This window comes from Lacerta agilis, chromosome 12, assembly GCF_009819535.1.
Source record: "Lacerta agilis isolate rLacAgi1 chromosome 12, rLacAgi1.pri, whole genome shotgun sequence".
NCBI lineage: Eukaryota > Metazoa > Chordata > Lepidosauria > Squamata > Lacertidae > Lacerta > Lacerta agilis.
In genome coordinates, this window is record NC_046323.1 from 31,734,927 (window position 1) to 31,757,151 (window position 22,225).

The 22,225-nt window shown below is 39.2% G+C and overlaps 1 protein-coding gene across 1 annotated transcript in view; it reads right to left on the reverse strand.

Moving 5' to 3' along the window:
• Positions 1 to 22,225, reverse strand: part of CDK14 (cyclin dependent kinase 14) — a 224,419-nt gene that overhangs the window by 125,659 nt on the left and 76,535 nt on the right. The window contains 3 exon segments of the mRNA XM_033165618.1: positions 5,784 to 5,878; positions 15,554 to 15,633; positions 18,000 to 18,094. Of these exon segments, the coding sequence (XP_033021509.1) occupies positions 5,784 to 5,878; positions 15,554 to 15,633; positions 18,000 to 18,094 (270 nt within the window).

Below are 22,225 nucleotides of genomic sequence, written 5' to 3' on the forward strand. Positions count from 1 at the left end.
AGTTTCCCATTCAGGCACTGATCATAGCCAGTCCTACTTTTTTAGAGGCATGCACATTAAAACCCTTAAAAATTTAGCAATTTGTGAATGTGGAGCACTACTGAGAAGACAGCAGGTTGTCCTCAGACACTGTTACAGCAAGGTTTAGAGGACACTGCTCTTTGAACATCCTTTCTTTGGGGAAGTAACCTCTATCCTAGTAAGCTTTGGTTGGCCCTATCAGCTTCCTTGCTGCCCTCAATCATGACCAACCACATAATTCTCTGAAAATGAAGGATAATTCCTAGAATTTTTGCTATCCCTCCATACAGCAGATGAACAGAAATGTTATTTTAACTCAGCAAGCCAAGAGTAATGGGTGGGGAGGGGGAGATAAAATGTTTTATCTCTGATGTTCTCTAGTCTGTATTTTATAATGGAATGGGTTAGACAGCCAGAGAATGAAAGGCCTTGGCCTGTAAAGTTTCCCATAATGATGACAGATTTCTGTCTCAAATTTTCATGTTTCAGGGGCACAAGGATATCCCCTTTCCCAACAAATAGCCCCCAAACAGAATTAAGTTCAAGAAGAGACAATCATTCTCTTATCTGAATCTTTGCCATTATATGGACAATAAGAGAATGGCATTCTCATCCATCAAATAATGACATTGATAAATGAATGAACATTGAGCCATCTGTTTGCATTATGATACTTCTACCCAGATCCTTTTAACTATATATAGCCAAAATATCACATAAAACATTTGCACATAGAATTGTAGCAGCATCCAGTGTGGGCCAAGTCCATCTTGCTATGTTGCCTGTTAGCTTCAGCCCCACTAGAATAGGATATTAAATCAAGTGACAGAGCCATTAAGAGCATGTCTGACTTTGTGCTGACCAAAATGCCTAAACTATTCCATGCACAAAAGTGATACCAAAGTTTGCCATTCCATTCCTCCCATATCCCCCACTTCACATATTTCTATGATTCCATGCAGAATTTGGATGGCCATCTGTTATGGATGCTTTACTTGAGATTTCTGCATTGCAGGAGGTTGAACTAGATGACCCTCTACAATTCTATGATTCTTATACATGTATAGTACAACTATGCACAAATAGTGCGAAAATTAGTCTTTGTATAACTGCATTGGCTCATATTGCTGAAAGTCCCTGGGTTGATTCCAAAAATAACACACTGTAAGTTGTGCTAACTCCATCCTCAGATTGTCCTATAGTAACACTGCACATAGAACTAGTCTACTTATCTCATTTAGAATGAGACTCTTGTTTCTCTTTCAGGTCCTTCCTCTTTCGATCCTATGAAAAATGCTTGCCTCCTGGTAACAGCTTTTTAACAAACTAGTTTTTCAAGCCAAAAGTGCCAGATCACTTCTTCATTCTTATAATCTAAAAAGGGAGGGTGGGGAATTCCATATTTATCATCTTACTTTGATGCCTTTCTGCCTCGCCCGTGGGTCAATATTGAAGCTGAAAATATCACTATATCATCCCTGGTTACATTGCCTTATGCTACCAATTTTGAAAAAACTTGTCAAATCCTTTTACGAGGTATAATGCTGAGGTATGGAAAAGGTGATATAAAAAAACTCATTTCTGTACTGTCCCCTCTAAGCCCACTTCCTTATTTTTCTCAATTGTCCCATGTATACCAGTATATTAGCCAATTCTGCTGCAATGGACAGCCCTAGGCCTAATCCCTGCAGAGGTGTACCTAGGTTTCCCTGCACCCTTGGCAAGGAGATGCATTAGCACCTCCAAAGCCAGGAGAGACCAGAAACTTGTTTTTTGTTGCCTTTCCACTCCGCCAGTGACTTCCACCACAGCCATTGGAAGCCCTCATCCTCTCTCTCCTCTGTCAATCTGCCTGCCTGCCTACCTGCCTGCCTTCTTCCCTCCCTCCGCTTGCTGCTTTCCCTTCTGCCTCCTTCTTCCCCTTCCTTCCTTTTTCCTCCTCTTGGAACTCTTACCCACTCTCTCAGTCTTTCTTCCCTCCAAGCCCAGCTGGTGGGTGGAGCACTCACATTTCTAATAGTGCCCTTGGCAGACTGGGGAGGGGCCCCTGCAGGCTGCTATCATGGCCCATGCCAGCAACTGGATTCCTCTGCTGAGGAACCCAGAGGAGCCTGGATGCCTCAACCTCCACAGTGTGGAGGAGCAGCCTGGGGCGTGTGCAGATGGGCTGCTAGCCACTTAGAGTCAGAGTGGAGAGCTGTGATTTTTGCACACACACCCTGGGCCAACCTTTCAAACTGGGTATGTGCCTGACTCCTGCCATTAATATTCCTTATAGAAGGCAAGTAATTTCTAGAGAGAATTAGTTCTGTAAGGGCTACAATATAATGGGTTAGTAATTTTATTTTCTTGCAAATCTAAAACTTGCTCTACATTGCTTTCTCTTGTGGTAAAACTGTATATCTGAAGGAACGATTCCACCCCTAATGTTCAGCCCAGACACTGAGATCCAGCTCTGAGATCCTTCTCATTAGTCACGCCCGCCCTGTGGAACACCCTTCCATCAGATGTCAAGGAAATAAACAACTATCTGACTTTTAGAAGACATCTGAAGACAGCCCTATATAGGGAAGTTTCTAATGTTTGATGTTTTACTGTGGTATTATAATTTGTTGGTAGCCGCCCAGAGTGGCTGGGGCAACTCAGTCAGGTGAGTGGCACATAAACAATAAAATCATCCTCATCCTCATTACAGTGCAGCAACATCCAAAGTCACTAACAGATAATTTGAGTTGATTATTTCAAATTTTCCAAGTTTATTATTAAATCCATGAAATCTCTAATATAGGATTTCAAATGGACCACAAAAGGAGTCAAAAAGAATCTTCCATTCTTAGAAAGTGGTTCAAAAATTGAATTACCTACATCCTGAAACTACAGACCTCCTGTGCAGCAGGTATTAAGAAGTATATAGAACGGTCCAGTGTACCTTGTTCTACAGATAATCGTGTTCTCTCTGAATTAAATAACCTAAGGCAAAAACCTTCTTCCAACAGAAATCTAATATCTCACTGTATATCGTGAACAGGATTCTTATCGTGTGAACTGTAATATTTGTATCCTTATCACCGCTTCTTCATAATCCTAAATGCCACCACGATGGCCCCAACTTTGTCTGCTGGTTTAGTAGCGATTGTATTCTTTGCCAAATTATCTAAGGACTGTCTCTCCAAATGATTCAAAGCAACACACTGTTTTTATGTGTCTTCTAAGACCCAATCTTAAGACACAGCTGTTTGAAAACAGGATGGGTTGAAAGATAAATCTGGTTTCAGTTGTTGGTATAGTACAATGAAATAGGAGATGGTACCACAAAATACAGAACTTCTATATATCTAACTAAGTAACCCATCTTCGTAACTTGCATATACAAGTATTTATTACATTTTCAAAATATCAATACATGAGAACTTAAAAATGTTTAAACATTCATACTTTTATTTGACAGGTGTATTTTTTCTAAACTTGCTTTTGGAATGCTTCATGGTGTTAACATATTATGAAGAGTTTATATCATATTCAGTTTTGTAATTATATATATTTTTAAACTGTAGATTTCCCTGATAAAGGACCAGAGTGATCCAAAATGCTTTGTACAATAAATAATTTCCTTTATTTCTACTCCATCCTTTTTTATTTTCCTAGTATTTGTGGCCTTTCTTACGAGGCAAGTTTACAAAAACTATAATTTGTCTTGCCTAGGTCCAACAGCAAATTTGTCATAAAATCAGAAGTCAGTGACAGCACAAGAGATTGGGGGATGGGTAACATGTAAACCCAAAAGTAACTCATAATGCCAACATGCAAACTAGTCCATTGTCTTCAGTGAGACTTAAGTAGATCCTCTTTGTTCAGGATCCTGGCTAAATCATTTTAAGTACTATAATTCAAAAGAGTTTTACAGAGGATGGGGGGATATAGTCAGGGTTTTTTGTTTGTTTCCTTGCATAAGTTATATCAGCATGTAGGCAAATTTCACATTTCTTTTTTATTTGTCACTACAGTTTTCCAGCTAAAGGATAGTTCAGGGTACAGCTCAGTTTGTCCCCCTTTGATTACAGGCAGAAAAGCCATATGCAAAGGGATGTTGTAGCCATGAACATGTCTTTGCTACAGGAAATGCTTTTTTGAATGCTCCCTTCTCAGAGAAATGTTGCCTCTTCATCCTTCTGCCTACCCTGGGCATCCAGTGTATGTACTTTTCTAGAGAAAATGAAGGCTCACTGTTCTACCAGCACAACATGGGCAAAGGACGGAAGCCAGCAAGAGGCATTTGCATTGCATTGCAACAACGGATAATTCTGCAATTATTATTACTTTTTGGCTGTCCAATAGATATACAGTGACATAAGGCAAGACATTTTATTCATTTAAAAGTTATGCAAAATGTGTTTACTGTTACATAAGATTAAAAGCTGTGACTTGTCATTGGTTACTCAGTTTGAAATTAAATAACAGTAAAATTCCCATTTATTTATGCATTAGACAAAAGCATTTAGCTATGTCAATGTCTCCAGTGTCATTCCTGCAACTGTTCTGCACCAGTTGTTTTACAGAGAAATAACCGTATTGTTAAAATGTATCATTTATATGTAAATAGGCAAGGTAAATGGACTTTTCATAACATGCTATCTAAAAATCAACCCTATTTGAGATTCATTTGCTTCTTATAATATCCAGAACTCAATTTGTAGAAATTTGGGGTTAATTGTGACTGTACATTCTACAATACTCCAGTTAAATGCTGAAGTGGTACTACACAAATACCATATGTTTGTCTTAGGAAAACGCAAAATGATTAATTAGGAGTTCAGATCCAAGACTTCACAAAGCAATTTTCCACACAAAATTAGATCATTACATTGTGTACTGTGCAAACTGAAGTTTTAATTAATAGCTGAAATGCAAGTTAGAGAGAATATGCTATGAAGTATAAATTACATTCCTCAGACTTCTTCTGACACTGCTTATTAAAATACAAACTGCCAGGTGAAACAAAAGTCACTTGGGGAGATTTTAATCCTGTATACTGCTTCCCTCCCACCCCCTTTTAAGTCTTAGAATAGCTATGAGCCCGATAAGCTCAAATAAAAATGGTCTATAATCATTGGGCAAGCTATCACTTATCAAAAATTACTGAAAAATCAGTAACATTACAATAATGTCTGCTACTGTCAATACTTCTGTAACAGTTTACTTAAAATATTTACATCCTGCCTTTTGGCTTCTCATGGGCCCTAACACAATTCACAACAAATACTGAAGTGATATTCATATATACAATGTTTGCAAACAATCAAAAGCAATAGCTAGTATCATTTTCAAGACAACATGACACAAGCCTGGCAAATCTGGAACTATACTTGATGATCTGATAAAGTTAGTAAGTCTGAACTTGGACTTTATTATTGTAAGTCATATCCAACTACTAATTTTATGTGCCTATTTTATAGTTTTGTTTTTCATCTTTGAATTTTTGTCTGTTATAATATTTCTGTCTGTTTTATCCTATTGAACTGAAAATTGGATCTTAAAAGGGTCTGGTCCACATCCTAGCCAACCAAACTTATGATCAACTGGGAGCAAGATTTAGACAGGCTCACAGGTTTCCAGACTCAATGCACTAGATTACATTCTAGTCTCTCTCAATGGGCAGCAAGGGACTATTATTTAAATAATCCAGGTATTTTTTAACTAAATGGTACCCATTTTGCTTTTAGAGCCCCTGGTTTAGATGACAGTACATAAAAATGTTAACTTACCACAAACTCAAATACCAGTGTCAATGTCTCCTTTGTGTGAATAATATCATGAAGCAGCACAATATTAGAATGTTTCAGGCCCTTCAAAAGAGAAGCTGAAAGAAAAAAGGCACAATTAAAGGAAAATATAGTTAACCAATACAGTTACCCAAAAATGATTTCAATACTAGTAACATTTTGTAGGTGCTCTGAATGTCACATAATCTGTCTCCACATACAACCTATACTTATTTCACCTGAACCCACACAGAAGTATAGAGTTCACTGCATTTCACCTTCCCCCTACCCCATGAGTAAAGTATAAAAAGGGGGAAATGTTCTCTCTAGCTTTTTTCTCCTATGTGAATAAATGTTTCAAATAAATTAGTGTGTATTATTAGAACAAGTTTAACATGTTAATTTAATATTATATGCCCTGCATTCCATCAGTTGATTCAGTTTGCTATGTTAACCCTTAAGAATGCAAGTACTTTATTCAGTGTTTTAACACTGGATTATCCAAATCAGTCACTTCACATAAAAATTGTATTAAGTCTGTGGAATAGTAACAGAAAAACCTTTTCCTATTAAACCTGTAAAAGGTTTTGCACATATTTTATTTTTCTCTGTAATCTATATTTAATGCTCACACTGTAATGCATATTTAATGTGCATATTTAATATTCCTAAGATATGGTATATTTAACCAATGTGACATGACAAGTCATGTGTCGCTACAGAAGCCAAAATGCCAGTGGTAACTTGTCAACTTACACATACATCAAGAAAATGAACAACATCCCTCATAATATAAATATATATCCAAATACAATAATGTGCAACTGTACAGTAATATCCAAGTAATACTTTCCTGATTTTTGTTCTTTTATATACTTTGTCTCCTAGCTCAAGATATGGCCATTCTTTAATTCAAAATTTCTAGAGCAATGGTTATATTACAAGATATAAACAATAGCTATATAAAGGGGAAGGGGAAGGGAGAAAATGCTTTTTCTGCTTTCATATGCCAGTCAGTGCAGCAGATACTGAGCTAGCTGGGCCAATGATCTAAGGCAGCTTCCTATGTTCCTATATAATATATTATTTCCAGGAGGTCTCACATTGAGGGATGGATTAATAATATAGTTTGAAGTGAGAGGGGTGTGCGTGTTTATTAAACGGTATGGTACAACTACATCAGCACAACCAGACGTCTTCCTCTGCCTCTGATACAACAAAACATGTCCTTTCCCTTATCATTCTCTACAGCCACAGCAGGAGCTGTAACTCTCCAGCGGTTTGACTTCACCCTCGAAGGCACACTCTTCCATTGTCTCCTGAGACAGATGGATGTCAACCATACATACACACACACACACACACACACACACATGCATACACGTGCGCACACCACATCAAATTGTATGTCTAATGATGTACAATAAAATCAATCCAGTAAATGTTCAATAGAAAGCAGGCAACAGGCTTAACATAACTGCATGCTTTCCTATTTATGAGTTTTCTTATCTTCATTGTTAAAGTATCACCTCAGGCCCTTACCTCTTCTTGGTGATCGTTATTTTCTCTCTAAAACCTCAAACAGGTCATTAAAACTTAAACTCACTGAGCACACCACACTCTGATGCCTGTCTACTGGCTTTCTTTCCCCTGATCTTTATTATCTGTCCTCATCACTTTAGGTATCCATATTAGTTACTGGAAGCCCTCCACCATATAAACTCAGTGCTAGCCACACACAAAAGATTACAACTATAAAAGGAACCCAACATCAATAAAAATGCAAATGAAGCATTTATATAGTGCTTCAAGTTATTCCAAGTATATTATTGTGTAATCTGTATTCCATATAGTCAAGCAAGTCAGTATTATTATATCCACATTGCAGTTGGGGATGGGGTGAACCTATGAGACAGAGGCTTGCCGAGGGCTACCTAGTGAGTCCATCATAGACAGGACATTTCAATCGGGGACTTATCAATTCTTAGGCTAAGGGAACTCTCATACTAGAGGTCTTTCTTGTTGGAATTGTCTGCATTTGTGCCTTCAATATGTCACCTTTAAGAAATTCCCATCCAACTTGGACTCCTTTTTCTTTGAGTATTTCTGACCATGGACTCTCACCCAGTAGCTCCTTAAGCTTTTTGAAATCAACCTTCTTAATGTCTGACTACACTCAGCTTCCCCTTACCTCTTGCATAGCGAACCCCAAGAGAACAGGACCACTTTCTCCTATGGCTACCAGTATTTCCACTTCACCCTTCTGGAGTGACTGTCGGAGTTGGGGGTGGCTTGAACTGTTTTGCAGTGATTCTGGTTCTACTTGGATTATCGTTTCCAGAGGGTGATGCTTGGGGTGTGCACTTTGGCCCCATGGAGACTTCAATGCTGCGTTCCTCAGGGTTCAATTTTATCCTCTATGCTGTTTAATATCTACATGAGGCTCCTGAATGGGGTCAGAGTTTTGGAGTATGTTGTCAGGAATATGCTAATGACCCACAGCTCTACTTCTTAACCTCACTACATCAAAAACAACAACAAGCCAATGGTATTCTGGTTCAGAAACCAAGTGAAAAACTTCAACTCAAATCATGCAAGAGACAAACCCATTAGGTTTTGAAGCTATCAATGAGCTGATTTAGCAAAAGTTTTCTGTCAGAGGTAGCTGCCGCAGCTGACAGGTAGAAGAAGTAGATATTTTCCATCACATAAAAAACAAGAGTGAAATAAACTGGAAAGCACAAGCAGTACAGAAACCAATTTAATAGGCACAGCTATGCTATGTAAAATACAATATTACTGGATATATTATTTTTAACAAAGTTTAAAAACAGCACACACACATACACCCCATTAGCAAACTTGTTATGTAATGCTAATCTGACATGGCGTTTTTGTTCTTGCAGCAAATGTAAAGATAAACAGATGGCTTCATTTTAATTCAATTCCCAAAGAGTTTTGAGCAAGCATTCTAGCATATGATGCAAGAATCTAACATTGGGATAAATGCTCTTATTGTTTGTCTAGAATCTAGATGCATGTTTCTATAGGACGATAAGTCATTGTTTATTCCAATATCGTACAATTTCAGCTATTAGATGTTAGGATAGCTAGAGGAAACGGAGGAATAAAGAAGTTACAGCAAAAGGTAAGAAGTTAATTTCTCCATACTAAACATCACTCTAAGTGGAAGGTTCACATTTTCTCCCTTTCTCCTCCCCCCCACCACAAACACATGTTGCAGTTACAATTGTCAATAATAGGCAAGTCAATATTCACTTGCAAAAGTAATGAAACTATGGAAAGATAGTCTGGCAAAAATCCAATTTTTCCCCTCTACCCCAGCCGTCCTTTTAGGTAAAGGTAAAGGGACCCCTGACCATTAGGTCCAGTCACGGACGACTCTGGGGTTGCGGCGCTCATCTCGCTTTATTGGCCGAGGGAGCCGGCGTATAGCTTCCGAATCATGTGACCAGCATGACTAAGCCGCTTCTGGAGAACCAGAGCAGCGCACGGAAATGCCATTTACCTTCCCGCCAGAGCGGTACCTATTTATCTACTTGCACTTTGACGTGCTTTCGAACTGCTAGGTTGGCAGGAGCAGGGACCGAGTAACAGGAGCTCACCCCATCGCAGGAATTCGAACCACCGACCTTCTGATCGGCAAGCCCTAGGCCAGTGGTGGCGAACCTATGGCACGCGTGCCAGATTTGGCACACAGAGCCCTCACTGCTGGCACGCGCACCATCGGCCCATCCGTGCTGTTGTTGTTGTTTTTCCCCCAGGCTTGCGTCCGCTGTTGAAACCTTGAACTTTTGGTTTTTTTGCTAGTCGCTGGAGATTGTGTTCAGCGATTGATCTGTTTTTCAATTTGCTGCGTCAGTAGTTGTTTCTGATTGGGCATAACAGCGTTCGTTTTTTTAACCCTTATTGTGCTGTGTGTGTGGTTTTTTGGCGCTTTGGCAGACGATGATGTCGGCGCTGCATGTTAATTCCAGCGAAGGTATTATTTGTCATTTATTTCTGTTCTCTCCCCCCCCCCAAAAAAAACTTCAGCAGCTTTGGGGTGCCCCCCAAAAGCAAAGCAACATTTGTGCGATCCCCCCCAAAAAACTCAACAAGTTTGGGCACTTTGTGATAAATAAGTGGGTTTTGGTTTACAGTTTGGGCACTCGGTCTCTAAAAGGTTCGCCACCACTGCCCTAGGCTCTGTGGTTTAAACCACAGTGCCACCTAAAAGTTGTTCTCAAAAAGCATTTCCCACTTTTGCACTGCACAATGTGCACATCTTATCATCAAATCAAAGCTCAAACAACTTCAAAAGCTTATCTTCATCTTAATGAATGCAATTTGACAGTAAGGTCACAGCACATTACACATAGAAATGTAACAAGAATTAGGAGCTTGGTTAGAGGAAAAAAATTAGTCTTGCATCAAGTTTGGATTACCCAGGTTCATGCAATCATTCCAAAGACAGTACTACACTAACATATTGGGTGGTATTCAACCAAGCAGACCCACTAAAATTAATGGAACTAATTTATTATTCTTAATTTCAATTGAGTAAAACTATTCTGAGTTAAACGTAGTTGAATACCAATTTTCTCTGTGCTTCTGAAGGAAATGTTATCACTCAATAAGGATTAGGCTATTATAGCTAAGTCTATATTCTGGAGGTTACCTATACTTTAGCAACATTGAATGCCAAATAACATGTGAAGTGTAGAAGGCAAAGGGGCTGAATATGCCAAAAGCAAAGCAAAGGCAATTCCTGAGCAATGTTTGTTTTGCAACCCTTCCGGTACTACAACATTATGATCATTAACCATATTATTAATTGAGGGGGGCTGCCATTCAATATGGCTGCAGCTATGGGAGATATGGTAACAAAACCATTCCATCAGTTCTACTGAAAGACCAACTCCTTAGAGCTCCATTCCAGGTGGTTATTATAAGAGTACAGTATTTTACTTCAAAAACTGGCAACTAAGTTTTCTATTTCCCTCTTCCTTCCCAATCTATTTTCCCTTTTGTGTCATGACTTAGATTGTGAGTCTGTGGAAAGGGGCTGTCTTGTTGTAAATGATTATATATACATCACTCTGAGAGCCCTTTTGTTGAAGAGTGGGATAAAAATGCTCTATATAAGCGAATAATAAACACTATTAATGTGTTGCCCCCTTTAAGAATCAGGCTCTGTGTACAGTAATACTTAATTCTGCTCAAGAATTATTTTTAATTATCAATAAAAAATAATATACCGTATTTTTAGGTCCATAAGGCGCTCCGGACCACAAGACGCACCTGTTTTTTAAAGGGGGAAAACCAGGAAAAATATTTTCCTGGTTTTCCTCCTCTAAAAGGCAGGGAGGGGGTGCTGGAGGGGGAGCCCCTTCTCTCATCCCCGCTTGCTTAACACTCCATTTCTCCCCTCGTCCCCATGTCCCTTTAAAGCAAGAGGGGATGAGCCTGCTTTGGCATCGGCGCGCGGGGCGCAGGGTGGTGGAGAAAGCAGCAGCATCCCCGCTGTTTTCTCCACCACCCCGTGCCTTGCACCGATCCCAAAAGCCTGCTTTGGGGATCGGCGGGCAGCGCGTGGGGTGGTGGAGGAAATCCTCCACCAACCTCCCTCCCGCCCACCGATCCCAAAAGCAGGCACCGCAGCTACCTCCCCCCACCTCCCGCCGAACATGGTGGGGGATGGGAGGAGGCAGCGGGAAGCGAAGGGGATGTTGCTGGATTGTGCCAGCACCTGGCACGACCCAGCAACAGTGGTTCTGGGTGAGGGAGACTAGACTGTTCAATTTCCCACAGTGCTATGACCAATTCCCATTTCTTCCCACCTAGACTCCAAGATCAGAAATGAGGCTAGCTGAGACATTAAAAACTCTGTCCTGCCTTTCTGTTTAACCAAGGCCTCTAAGGCAGCTCACAAAAATCTTTAATGCAAGAGTTCAACAGAATAAAGCAACTACACAACTCAAAATCTATGAAGAAAAAGATAATTAATTTTAAGTTCTGCCAAAGGCTTTGATAAATAAAATACGAGCCTAAGTAAAGAGGACACTGAAGTTTGAAAAATAAACCAGAAAGCAACTATTTTTTTCTAGGCAATGTTTGTGATTTTTTTAAAAATACTAAACAACAACGATCTCACACTATGGGTAAGACTCTTAGCAGATGTCCTGGCTCACATCCTTGGACAAAAGACTCAGAATCTCCTTTCAAGAAATCCTGGAAGTTTTTTTTTTACTAATTCACCATGCAATCTCTGCATCAGCTCAAAATACATGTGACACATTCAAAAGGCAGAATCTAGGATACATGGATTGGCGTAAGCAAAGACATTGTCCGAACATGTGATGTGCCCCTTCTGATTGAGCTTGCAAGCAAGTGCTCCTACAGCAGGGGCTGGGTCTGTTCACACTTGCACTGACAAGTCCTTGGAGATGGGAGCCGAGTCCAATCCTCTGACACCCTCCACCTCTGATCTGGTGACCTACATGGATTGGCTGGCCAGCTCCTTGGCTACCAAAGGAACCTCACTCCCTGGACACTTAGTGAGGTGGCAACTGGCTCAACTGGTTCTAACTGCCTTACTGAGGTAGAGCCCTCATCCAGATCACTGTTTGAACTTTCTTAACCACTGCCCACCTCAAGGTGGCTACATTTTAATGTGTTTTTAATAATAATAATAATAATAATAATGTGTTCATCTAGAATAAATTGCACCGATCATGGGGTTGAACAATACATCTGAATAAAAAGGTTTAAACTATAGATGTTTGGATCTAGTTATACAGTGGTGCAAAATATTTTAATGGAAAAAGCAAAAAAGTAGTAATTCCAAGCCTAACTATGAAGCCATGCAAAAGCAACACCCATCAGTTTTATGTTTGAGCAAGGGGAGACTGAAAATAGCTAAAATATATTTAATTTTATGCAACTCCATCTTATTTTAAGCCATGAATGCTTTTTGAAACAAATAATTGCTATTTAGCAACAGATACAATTTCAACAAACTATTTCCATCTGCATCCCCATCATTTATCCTCATTGTGACTGACATTTGTGTCGCATTGGTGACAGAATATATCTATTGAACACTGTTACAGTATCCCAGGAAATGTGTTTAGGTTTTTAGCATGTTAATATGTATGAACCTCTTTGACTGGTGATGAACTATTTATGTTCTTATAAGGAATATTTTGAAACTTTGCAGGTTATGCTTGGTGTGTTTTCTACCCAGAGTTTATACAATGTGGAATTCAGTTTTGAATTATCTAAGGCTGAGAAACAAGCATTTTTACAAGAACATAGATAACTGTCATGTACTGCATTTTTTCATTCTGCGTTTTCTCTCCGAAGAGGTTGTGGCAAATGGGTTGGGAAAGGAATCCTGAAAGTATAAGGAAGCTGATTAAAATTTTGATGAAAAATAAAAAATATAATTTTAGTGTCCCCACTCTTCCATGAGATTTGCATCATCATGCTAATGATGGCACTGAAATTCTGAGTGGGCGGAGTGTAAGAAGGTAAGGGCTAATTGGGATATGATATATCACGAACTGAGAAAAATGTTGAAATATACTTTTGTTAAAAAACCGGAAGCCTTTTTACTAGGTATTATAGGTACAGACATTAAAAAGCAGGATGTTAAACTTTTTCAATATGCAGTGACTGCGGCTAGGATTTTGCTAGCACAAAGGTGGAAACAAGAAGAAATACCGACAAAAGAAGATTGGACAGTGAAATTAATGGAATATGCAGAACTGGACAAAATGACGGGAAGAATCCGGGAACAGCGGGACCAGAAATTCATCAAAGACTGGTTAAAGTTTACGAACTATTTGACTAATAATTTGCAATTGAATACGTTAATAGGACTTCAAGAAGCTTTGTAGTTAATGTGTAGAAATATTATTGTAATTATGGTAGTTAAAGTGACTAAGAGATATATGATATTATAAGCAATGGTACACTAAAGAAGTATATTATTAAGATATCAATCTGAATGCCATGTGGAAGGTCTGAGGGAAGTCATGGCTACGATAGCCAAAGTTGATAAATGAATGTGAATGTATATTTTATTTTTTTGTAGTAGTTATAGCATAAAAAATATTATATATAAAAAAATTCTGAGTGGGCAATTTTTCATTAGGTTTTTCTTATTCTCCACCCAAAGCTTCAGCTTACAAGTGCTGATGGGTTTGTTTTTTTTTTGTCAGACAACATGAAAAGTTTCTTGAACTATAGCTATTTAGCCTGCAGCAACTCTTTGCTGTCTGAACTTTGGCGAGAAAGAGTCAGAAAGCTTGTAAAACAAGTGTGGGAAATGAATACTGATACTTAGCTTTTAGTATACAAAAGCCCAAAGAGGCTGAACTTCTAGGGCTGTAAAACAAAATATATCTACTGAAGCCATTTAAGGCTACATTTTTATATCCACTTACTTGGGAGTATGTCCACATGAACTCAAAGCAATTTACAGTGTATCCTATACAAGACTATTCACAAGTATGTATATTTTTAAAAGGGGGGGGGTGCAAATTAGAATTCCACCAGAAAAAAATGCTGGTCAGAATCAAGATAGCGTTCAACTGAAATTAGTAGCTTAGTCAAGTTGAACAATGTGCACTGTGATACCACGTCACTGTTCTTTTGAGTATTTCATCCTGCTGTTCTAACCAAAAAAGAATGTTGACATCCTCAACAATATGTCTGTCCTGGAAGCCACCAAGCAGTAAGTCCTTTCTAATGTATCTTAATTTACAGATTGACATATGCTTACTAGTGGAGCACCCTACTATTCAAAAAAACTACTACTACTACTACTACTTCTATTAAGCTATCAAACTGACTATGCAAATCAGACTGAAAATTGAGCCCTAGAAGGAATGTTGCTGATTCACAACACAACACATAAATCTATTTTTAAGGTACAATATTTGCTTATTGTGCCAAAATGTTCAGCAACAGAACCAGAGCCTGCTGGATTGGGTGCACAACTCTCATACATCCAATGCATGTAGAAAGTAGGCTTCAGCTCTACACAGCTGATAGACGGTTGAACTTCAAACCTGCTGATTCAGGCACACATGGTACTTTCAGTCTCAAAGTCAGGACTTCAAAGTGCTCCAAAAAGGCACCAAAAAGATTCCCCACCCCTACCCTAAAGCAACATTTAAGCTGAATTCCCTCAAGCATTCCTGTTCTAGAAGGACTTACTTCCCAAGCACCGAGATGTATTTTATAGACATGGTTATGGTAAAACCCTCTAAACACACATTTTAAGCTTCTAACTAGCAGTACACATTAAATCAGAGGTTGCTTCTTGAAACTTGCACTTCTATATATTTTCCAATACTTTTGTGTGACTTAGCTTAACATATGAGCTATTATTAATGGACTGCAGCCAAGTTAAATTTATTCTCAGGGTGCTACTTCACAGCAAGCAGTTCTCTTAACCAACAATGTGAACTCCCACTGGCATTTCTGCACCTCCGCAAATGCATACATACTGTCATGTACACCTGATACCAGTTCTTATATAAGCTAGCAATAAAACAGCACAGATTTGTTTTATTTCATGTCAACTCCCACACAACAGGGTGCTTTTGGTTTTTAAGTAGCAATCCTCCTCCTACAGGAAACATAACCATATAATTTGAGAAACCCAAGGTTCTCCAGCAACAAGAAGCTGAAAAGATGTATGTTGCAATTACAAAGGAAGAAGAGAAAACCAAGAGCAGTAAATAAAGAAACAAGTGTACCTTCCCTGATGGCTGTAAATGGAGTGCCTTCCTCCTCTTGAAGTCTAATCACCTTTAGCGCCACCAACTTTCCATTTACCCTGGAGTAATGCAAACAAAACATTACACAAACAAAATTAGGTTTAGCACATTTCAATAATAGGTTTTCCTATGTACATCACATCCTATTTTCCTGGTCCAACTTCTGCCACCCATAAAAGCAAGATACTAGCAGCTTTGAAACATTCAACTTATCAAATCTTTATCTCAGGTATTTATCCAAAATTATAGCATTAAAATAAAATGCTTTAAACAGAGTAATGAACTGATGGCCTTCATTCGCCCCACATTCTGAGCTTTCATTTTAAAAAGTATGTCTCTCTAGTCCTCATAAGAAAGTTATGAAGCAAAATTTGCAGGTGCCCTTATGAGAGGGTTTTTTTGTGTGTGTGTGAAATGTGCTGACATGGTTGCTCCCAGCTGTCAATGTTTCTGTGAGTTGTGATTGGTAAGTTCTAAATAGTTTTGGGTTACTTCACAACACTGAGTATCTCTGCAGTATGATTCACCTCCCCATAGTTTTTTGGATAGAACAATTTTGCTGTAATTTGGGAGAGGCTTCAAGATTCAACTGATCATGGAAAACTTGAGGACTGACCTTTGTTATTATTTATATGACCTATCATTATGCATTAAGAGCTGACCTAGTAAATCTGTTAAGATTTTTAAAATACCTTTGGGGTGTGTGGGGTGAATAGTTATTCAATCAGGTTTTACAGCAGTTGAAAACAAATTGATTCAGTTAAAAGCAATATTGGTATGATTTTGCTTTTCCAGCTGTTTCTACTGATGCAATTCTAAATCCCCTCATGCCTTGTGAAACGTGCAGATGTGGCTATCACAGTATTTCCTTACAGCCAATAAAGAATAATCTGAGATGCTGAAAATGAACTACACAGTCTATTAAAATCTGTTTGTACATTTATTTGGAATGTAATCTGATCAGTATTTCCCAATAGTTTTTTCCCCCATGGATGTTCTTAATTTTAAAACAATGTTTTAGATTCCTTTATTTTCAACTGCTTTGTTTGTTGCCTTGATTGCCACCCTGGGCTCCTTTAGGAGGGTGGGACAGAAGTTTAATAAGCAGACACCTTCCAGACTAGTTTACTTGATGTGTACCTCTTGAGCATTTGATTATGAAATAGCCATTGTTTAAATCTAGGGCCACTATAATGGAAAGAACCTGAGAAGAATAGCAGTTCTTATAATCTTTTGGACCAATTAATATAATCAAGAAAAAAGATGTGTATAGTTGAAATGTTACATCACCCACCCTGATTACTACAATATTTTCCTCTTAAGTCTGCTCTTGTCTTCTTACTTCTATCCAGAACTCTGCTACAAAAAGCTTTCATCACCCTATTAATTCAGACCACATAATGCTTTCCCCAAAGGCCTCAATGCTGGCTTCCTGTCAAATGAAACACATATTCTTCATCCTTAACTTCCATGGCGTTCCTCCTCTGTTCCCCCACAACCAGTCTCTGTCCCCATATATTCTTGTCTAGGACCTTCACTTCTCCAGCTCCACCAGCTTCAGCTGAGGAAAGGCTTACACTGACTTGCAACCTTTTGTTTAAAAAGGAAAGAACCATGCTGTTTCTTTATTGACTTCAGGGTGACAAGAGAAGCCATATGTAAAAAACATGCTGAAGCTGTGCTTCGTCCCTTTATGTTTTATGGGTCTGAAAGGCTTTGGAAAGGCATGTTGCAATTTAGCATATGGTCTGATTTCAAGCAAGCAGATGAGAACACACACCAAGTAAGGCTGAGGCATGTCCTACGTGCTGATAGTTGGACATGTGCAGACACATTTTTTTTACAAAGTTTACCCTCTTTTTTGGTGGGCAAACAGCTGCATGAAATGGGCCCACATATGTATATACATGACATACATGGGCAGATGCAAACCTACCACCTCACTATGATAAAATAACGTTAACATAAAACGTTTCCAATAATTGGCTTTTCTCTTGAAAATTTACTTTGCGTTACTCTTAGTTCTTAAAAGTAATGGACTGCATCCAGAAACCATGACTACAACACAACTGGAACTGAAAGTGTTATATAAATGGTTCAACAAACTAAAAGCATTTTCTTCCAAAACATAACTGTAGGCCACAGGCCTGCCAATATTGCTCTTTTGGAATTACTACACTTAGTAATATCCTACCCTTAGCATAACAATAATGGGAAATGGGAAGAGGCTTGTATCCAATACTCCTCTTCATTCTCTCTACATACTAAAAACGCTAGATTTAAAGTTCAATCTAAAAAACAATTCAAAATGGTTACCTACTACTCCTACCTCACAATATATTTTATTTAAAAATAGTGGAATTGTTTGTGAAACAGCTGGTCTGCATCACAAGTACGTATATGTGCATGATACAAATGTACTTACTTGCTTTTCCCTTTATATACTGTGGCATATGAGCCTTCTCCCAGTTTCTCCAGTTTTTCATAAGAGTCTGCTTTTCCAAACTTGGGACTTGTTGGCTAAGTAAGAAAAGAAACAGAGAGATAAAATTTTCAGCACGCATACACTACCATTAGCTGTGTTGAGCCAACCCTATGAAGAACAACTGTTATTACCAAAACTAATGAGATTATACTTTGGTTATTTAATGCCTGACATTGTCAGGTACCAAGGACAACGTCTAACGATATCCATTTAAATTTCACTCAGCACTCCAGATGGTCACTGCCTATTTCAACAGTATTCCTATATCAGTGGAATTGTCAGAAAGACTTAGCCCGTACAGAAGAATGAAATTTGGATTTGTTGCAGAATTTCTGTAAAGATGCGATTAACGAACAGCTGTACCAAGATGTCCAATTGAGCATGCTTTATTCACTAGACAGCATAACCAAAGTAATTTTTATTATTATTCATTGAACTTCTAAACCACTCTTCATCTAGGTGTGTCCCAGTTTACAATTATAAAATACAAATAAATTAAGACAATTTCAAACAGTATAACCAAAATGTGAAAAGAAGGGAAACAAACAGAAGCACATCAGCAGACACAATAATCCCTGTACTCCAGGCACTAAGTAGTCTAATCAGCTCCTCCAAAGGTCTTGATGACAGATGTGTTTTTATCTGGTGCCAGAAGCCCAACAAAATAAGAAACCAACCACTCCAACAGGGGAAGAGAATACCACAATTAGGCACCACTACAGAAACCCATCCCTGTTGATAGATCACTGACTAGGGCCCACTCCGCTGACTACTAAGTCTGGGTTAGCTGGTACAGGGACAAGCACTCCATCGGATAGTTGGGTCACAAGCCATTTAGCAATGTACAGTGGTACCTCGGGTTACAAACGCTTCAGGTTACAGACTCCGCTAACCCAGAATAACTTTACTTCAAGATGAGAACAGAAATTGTGTGGCGATGAGGGGAGGCCCCATTAGCTAAAGTGGTACCTCAGGTTAAGAACAGCTTCAGGTTAAGAACAGACCTCCGGAATGAATTAAGTTCTTAACCAGAGGTACTACTGTATAAAGGTAAAGGGACCCCTGACCATCAGGTCCAGTCGTGTCCGACTCTGGGGTTGCGGCGCTCATCTCGCTCTATAGGCCAAGGGAGCTGGCGTTTGTCCGCAGACAGCTTCCGGGTCATGGGGCCGGCATGACAAAGCCGCTTCTGGCGAACCAGAGCAGCACACGGAAACACCGTTTACCTTCCCGCTGGAGCGGTCCCTATTTATCTACTTGCACTTTGACGTGCTTTCAAACTGCTAGGGGGGCAGGAGCTGGGACCGAGCAACGGGAGCTCACCCTGTGGCAGGGATTCGAACCGCCAACCTTCTGATCAGCAAGCCCTAGGCTCTGTGGTTTAACCCACAGCGCCACCTGGGTCCCCTAACTACTGTATATGTATACACTATAAACTTGCTCAGTAGGCAGCAAATTTCATTCTGTATGAACTAACACTTTCCAATATCTCCAGTGATACATAAATACAGTTAAAATCGGCATTGATCATCTGGAGTGCTCATATTTAGATGGAACTTATTCAACATCATTGTCCTTGGCATATAACAATGAAGTCCTTCGTTCTCAAGGCAACCAGAACATTGCAAAAAGCTTTGATACATTTAACAGGACGGGGAAATCAAAGCCAAGTTTTTTGAGCATGGATAGATTTCTAAACATTTATTTCAAATGTTTCTTGACAAGTTGGGGAAGGGAACCTATGGTCCAAGCCAGTCTACTTTGCCCTAGGCCACATTTCCTTCCTAAGGTTTAGCAGCCCTACTCTGCACTCTCCTGAAGAGCTTTTGACGGACTGCAATGTGTTCTTCTACTGCAATAATACATTTTGCTTGCCAGGCTGGAAAGATGTGGGCATAAAAACCAGGGCCAAATCTAGGTTTCTGGAGGCCCTTGGGCATGGGTTGCCGGTGAACTCCTGGTCTGCTTGCTTTCCTCTTCAAACCACACTTCTCCTCCCTCTTGGCCTTACCCTTTTAAAGTAAAACATAGGCCTATTCTTAATCAATATTGCAACTCCCGATTGTCAAAGAAAAACATCATGAAACATTGGACTTTTGATATGATTGTCTTTTCCTCTTCGTTGACTAGATGAATACACCACCCCATGGATCTAAAATTAGCCTTTATCCCTCTCACTTTACATGTCCTTTCGAGGGGATAAAAACATAACATTTTTGTACATTTTGCATTATTTTCTGTCCTGGCATACATTCTGCTTTCAAACAATCCTGGCTTAGCACTGTATATGAAATAGGAATTCTGGTTTACAAATAACTGGCCAATTGCTAAGCACGCTGGCTTGTTCAACTAAATATTAGACTAGTGTCTGTGAGTCTCAATGCTGGATTTGAGAGCCACTAGCAACCCTGTGAGCAGACACAGGGTTTGCCTGGTAGTCACTATGTCATTTGTGGCTAAGACTAAACCCTTTAGTTTTAATAACAGAAATGTTATTAAACAGCCGAAATTTTAATTTTCAACCAAATACTTTGCTTATAATTTTTAACTAGTATACGTCAAAAAGTTGACAGCTGAAAATGTTAACCACTTAGTCAAAAGTTAGCAGTTTCTTAAACTTTTTAACTGTTAACTGCTTAATTAACTAATTCCCATGACCATTTGTATATGTTTGACCATTTGTATATATTACTTATCAAGCAATCCCTGTTTTGATCTGCACATTATTCAATACAGCAAAAAAAAATTACCTGATGCAACTTTTTCACAGACAGGTACATAAATAGGAAAACAGGCCTAAGGACCTGTGGAATTTATTATTCAGCACCCAATATACTTAGTAAGATAACGGAAGCATAGCCCTTCTACCAAGTACTGTATGCTGTTACGAAGAACCCAGAAGCAGACACATGCAAGATTTAATCAATTGTCATTTTCTTTAAGATGGCTGAAGAGGGTGCAAAAATTATTATCCCCCCCCCCCAATATCTCAATCCATGCTTGTAGGATATGCAAGGCTTCTGAATGAGTGGTTGTAATTTGAGTTAAACGACGAAAGAATAGCAGCTACTTCAAATAACTAGGAAAGGGCTGGGTCTTATTTATGTACTCTATAGACCAGGGGTCAGCAACCTTTTCCAGCTGGTCCACCGTCCCTCAGACCATGTGGTGGGCAGGACTATTTGGGGGGGGGGAGATGAATTAATTCCTATGCCCCACAAATAACCCAGAGATGCATTTTAAATAAAAGGACACATTCTACACATGCTGATTCCCGGACCGTCCACGGGCCTGATTGAGAAGGCGACTGGGCCACATCAGGGCCCCGGGCCTTAGGTTGCCTACCCCTGCTATAGACTTACGCTGATTTCTTTACTGCATTCCTCAGGTTTTCCAACAGAGGGTTCAGACACCTCGCTGAAAATGGCATCTGGTCCCTCTACTACAGAACTCAATATGGTGACTGATTCCCCTGCCCTTGAATCACATGCCTCTTCTGAAACAGAAGGGCTGAGGGGGGGCTTCATGTCATGAGAATTCATGAGCGGTGCTTCTCATTACAAAGGAGACAACACTTGTGTGTACCCCTCACCACCACCTATGTACTTTACCTCAGAAACAGCCTCCGGGGTATTTTTAAGTTGTTCAAAGAACAGATTTAAGAGGGTAAAATAACACCACCTCAGGAAGCCTTTTTAAACTGTAGTTTGTACGAAACTACAAAAACAATGAATACCTCCAGAAAAACCCAAACCCCACATGTGCCTTGCGTCATCTTAAATGCGCATTTAATTTTATTTACCTATCATTAAAAACATTTATAAATCTTTTTAAATGGCTTCCTTCACTGGGTAAAGTTCACGAAGGACAACTGTAAAGATCTGGGCCTCAACTCCTATTTTTCTTATCAACAAAGGCAACATTTAAGTGCCCGTGCATCTCTATTATTTATTTTCTACTCTAAAATTAGAGTACATAATAAGCCTTTTAAAGAAGTGCCCCTCGACAGATCACTTCAGAAAATAACTTAACAGCCAGGGAGATCATAAAATGAGTGGGTTGGAGGTAGGAAAAGCTTGTTTGTTTAGCAGTAAGATATTTTAAATCAGTTCCAAATTTGAAAGAGGGAGGAGCCATGCAAGCAGAGGCTGTTCTCTATCAAAGGC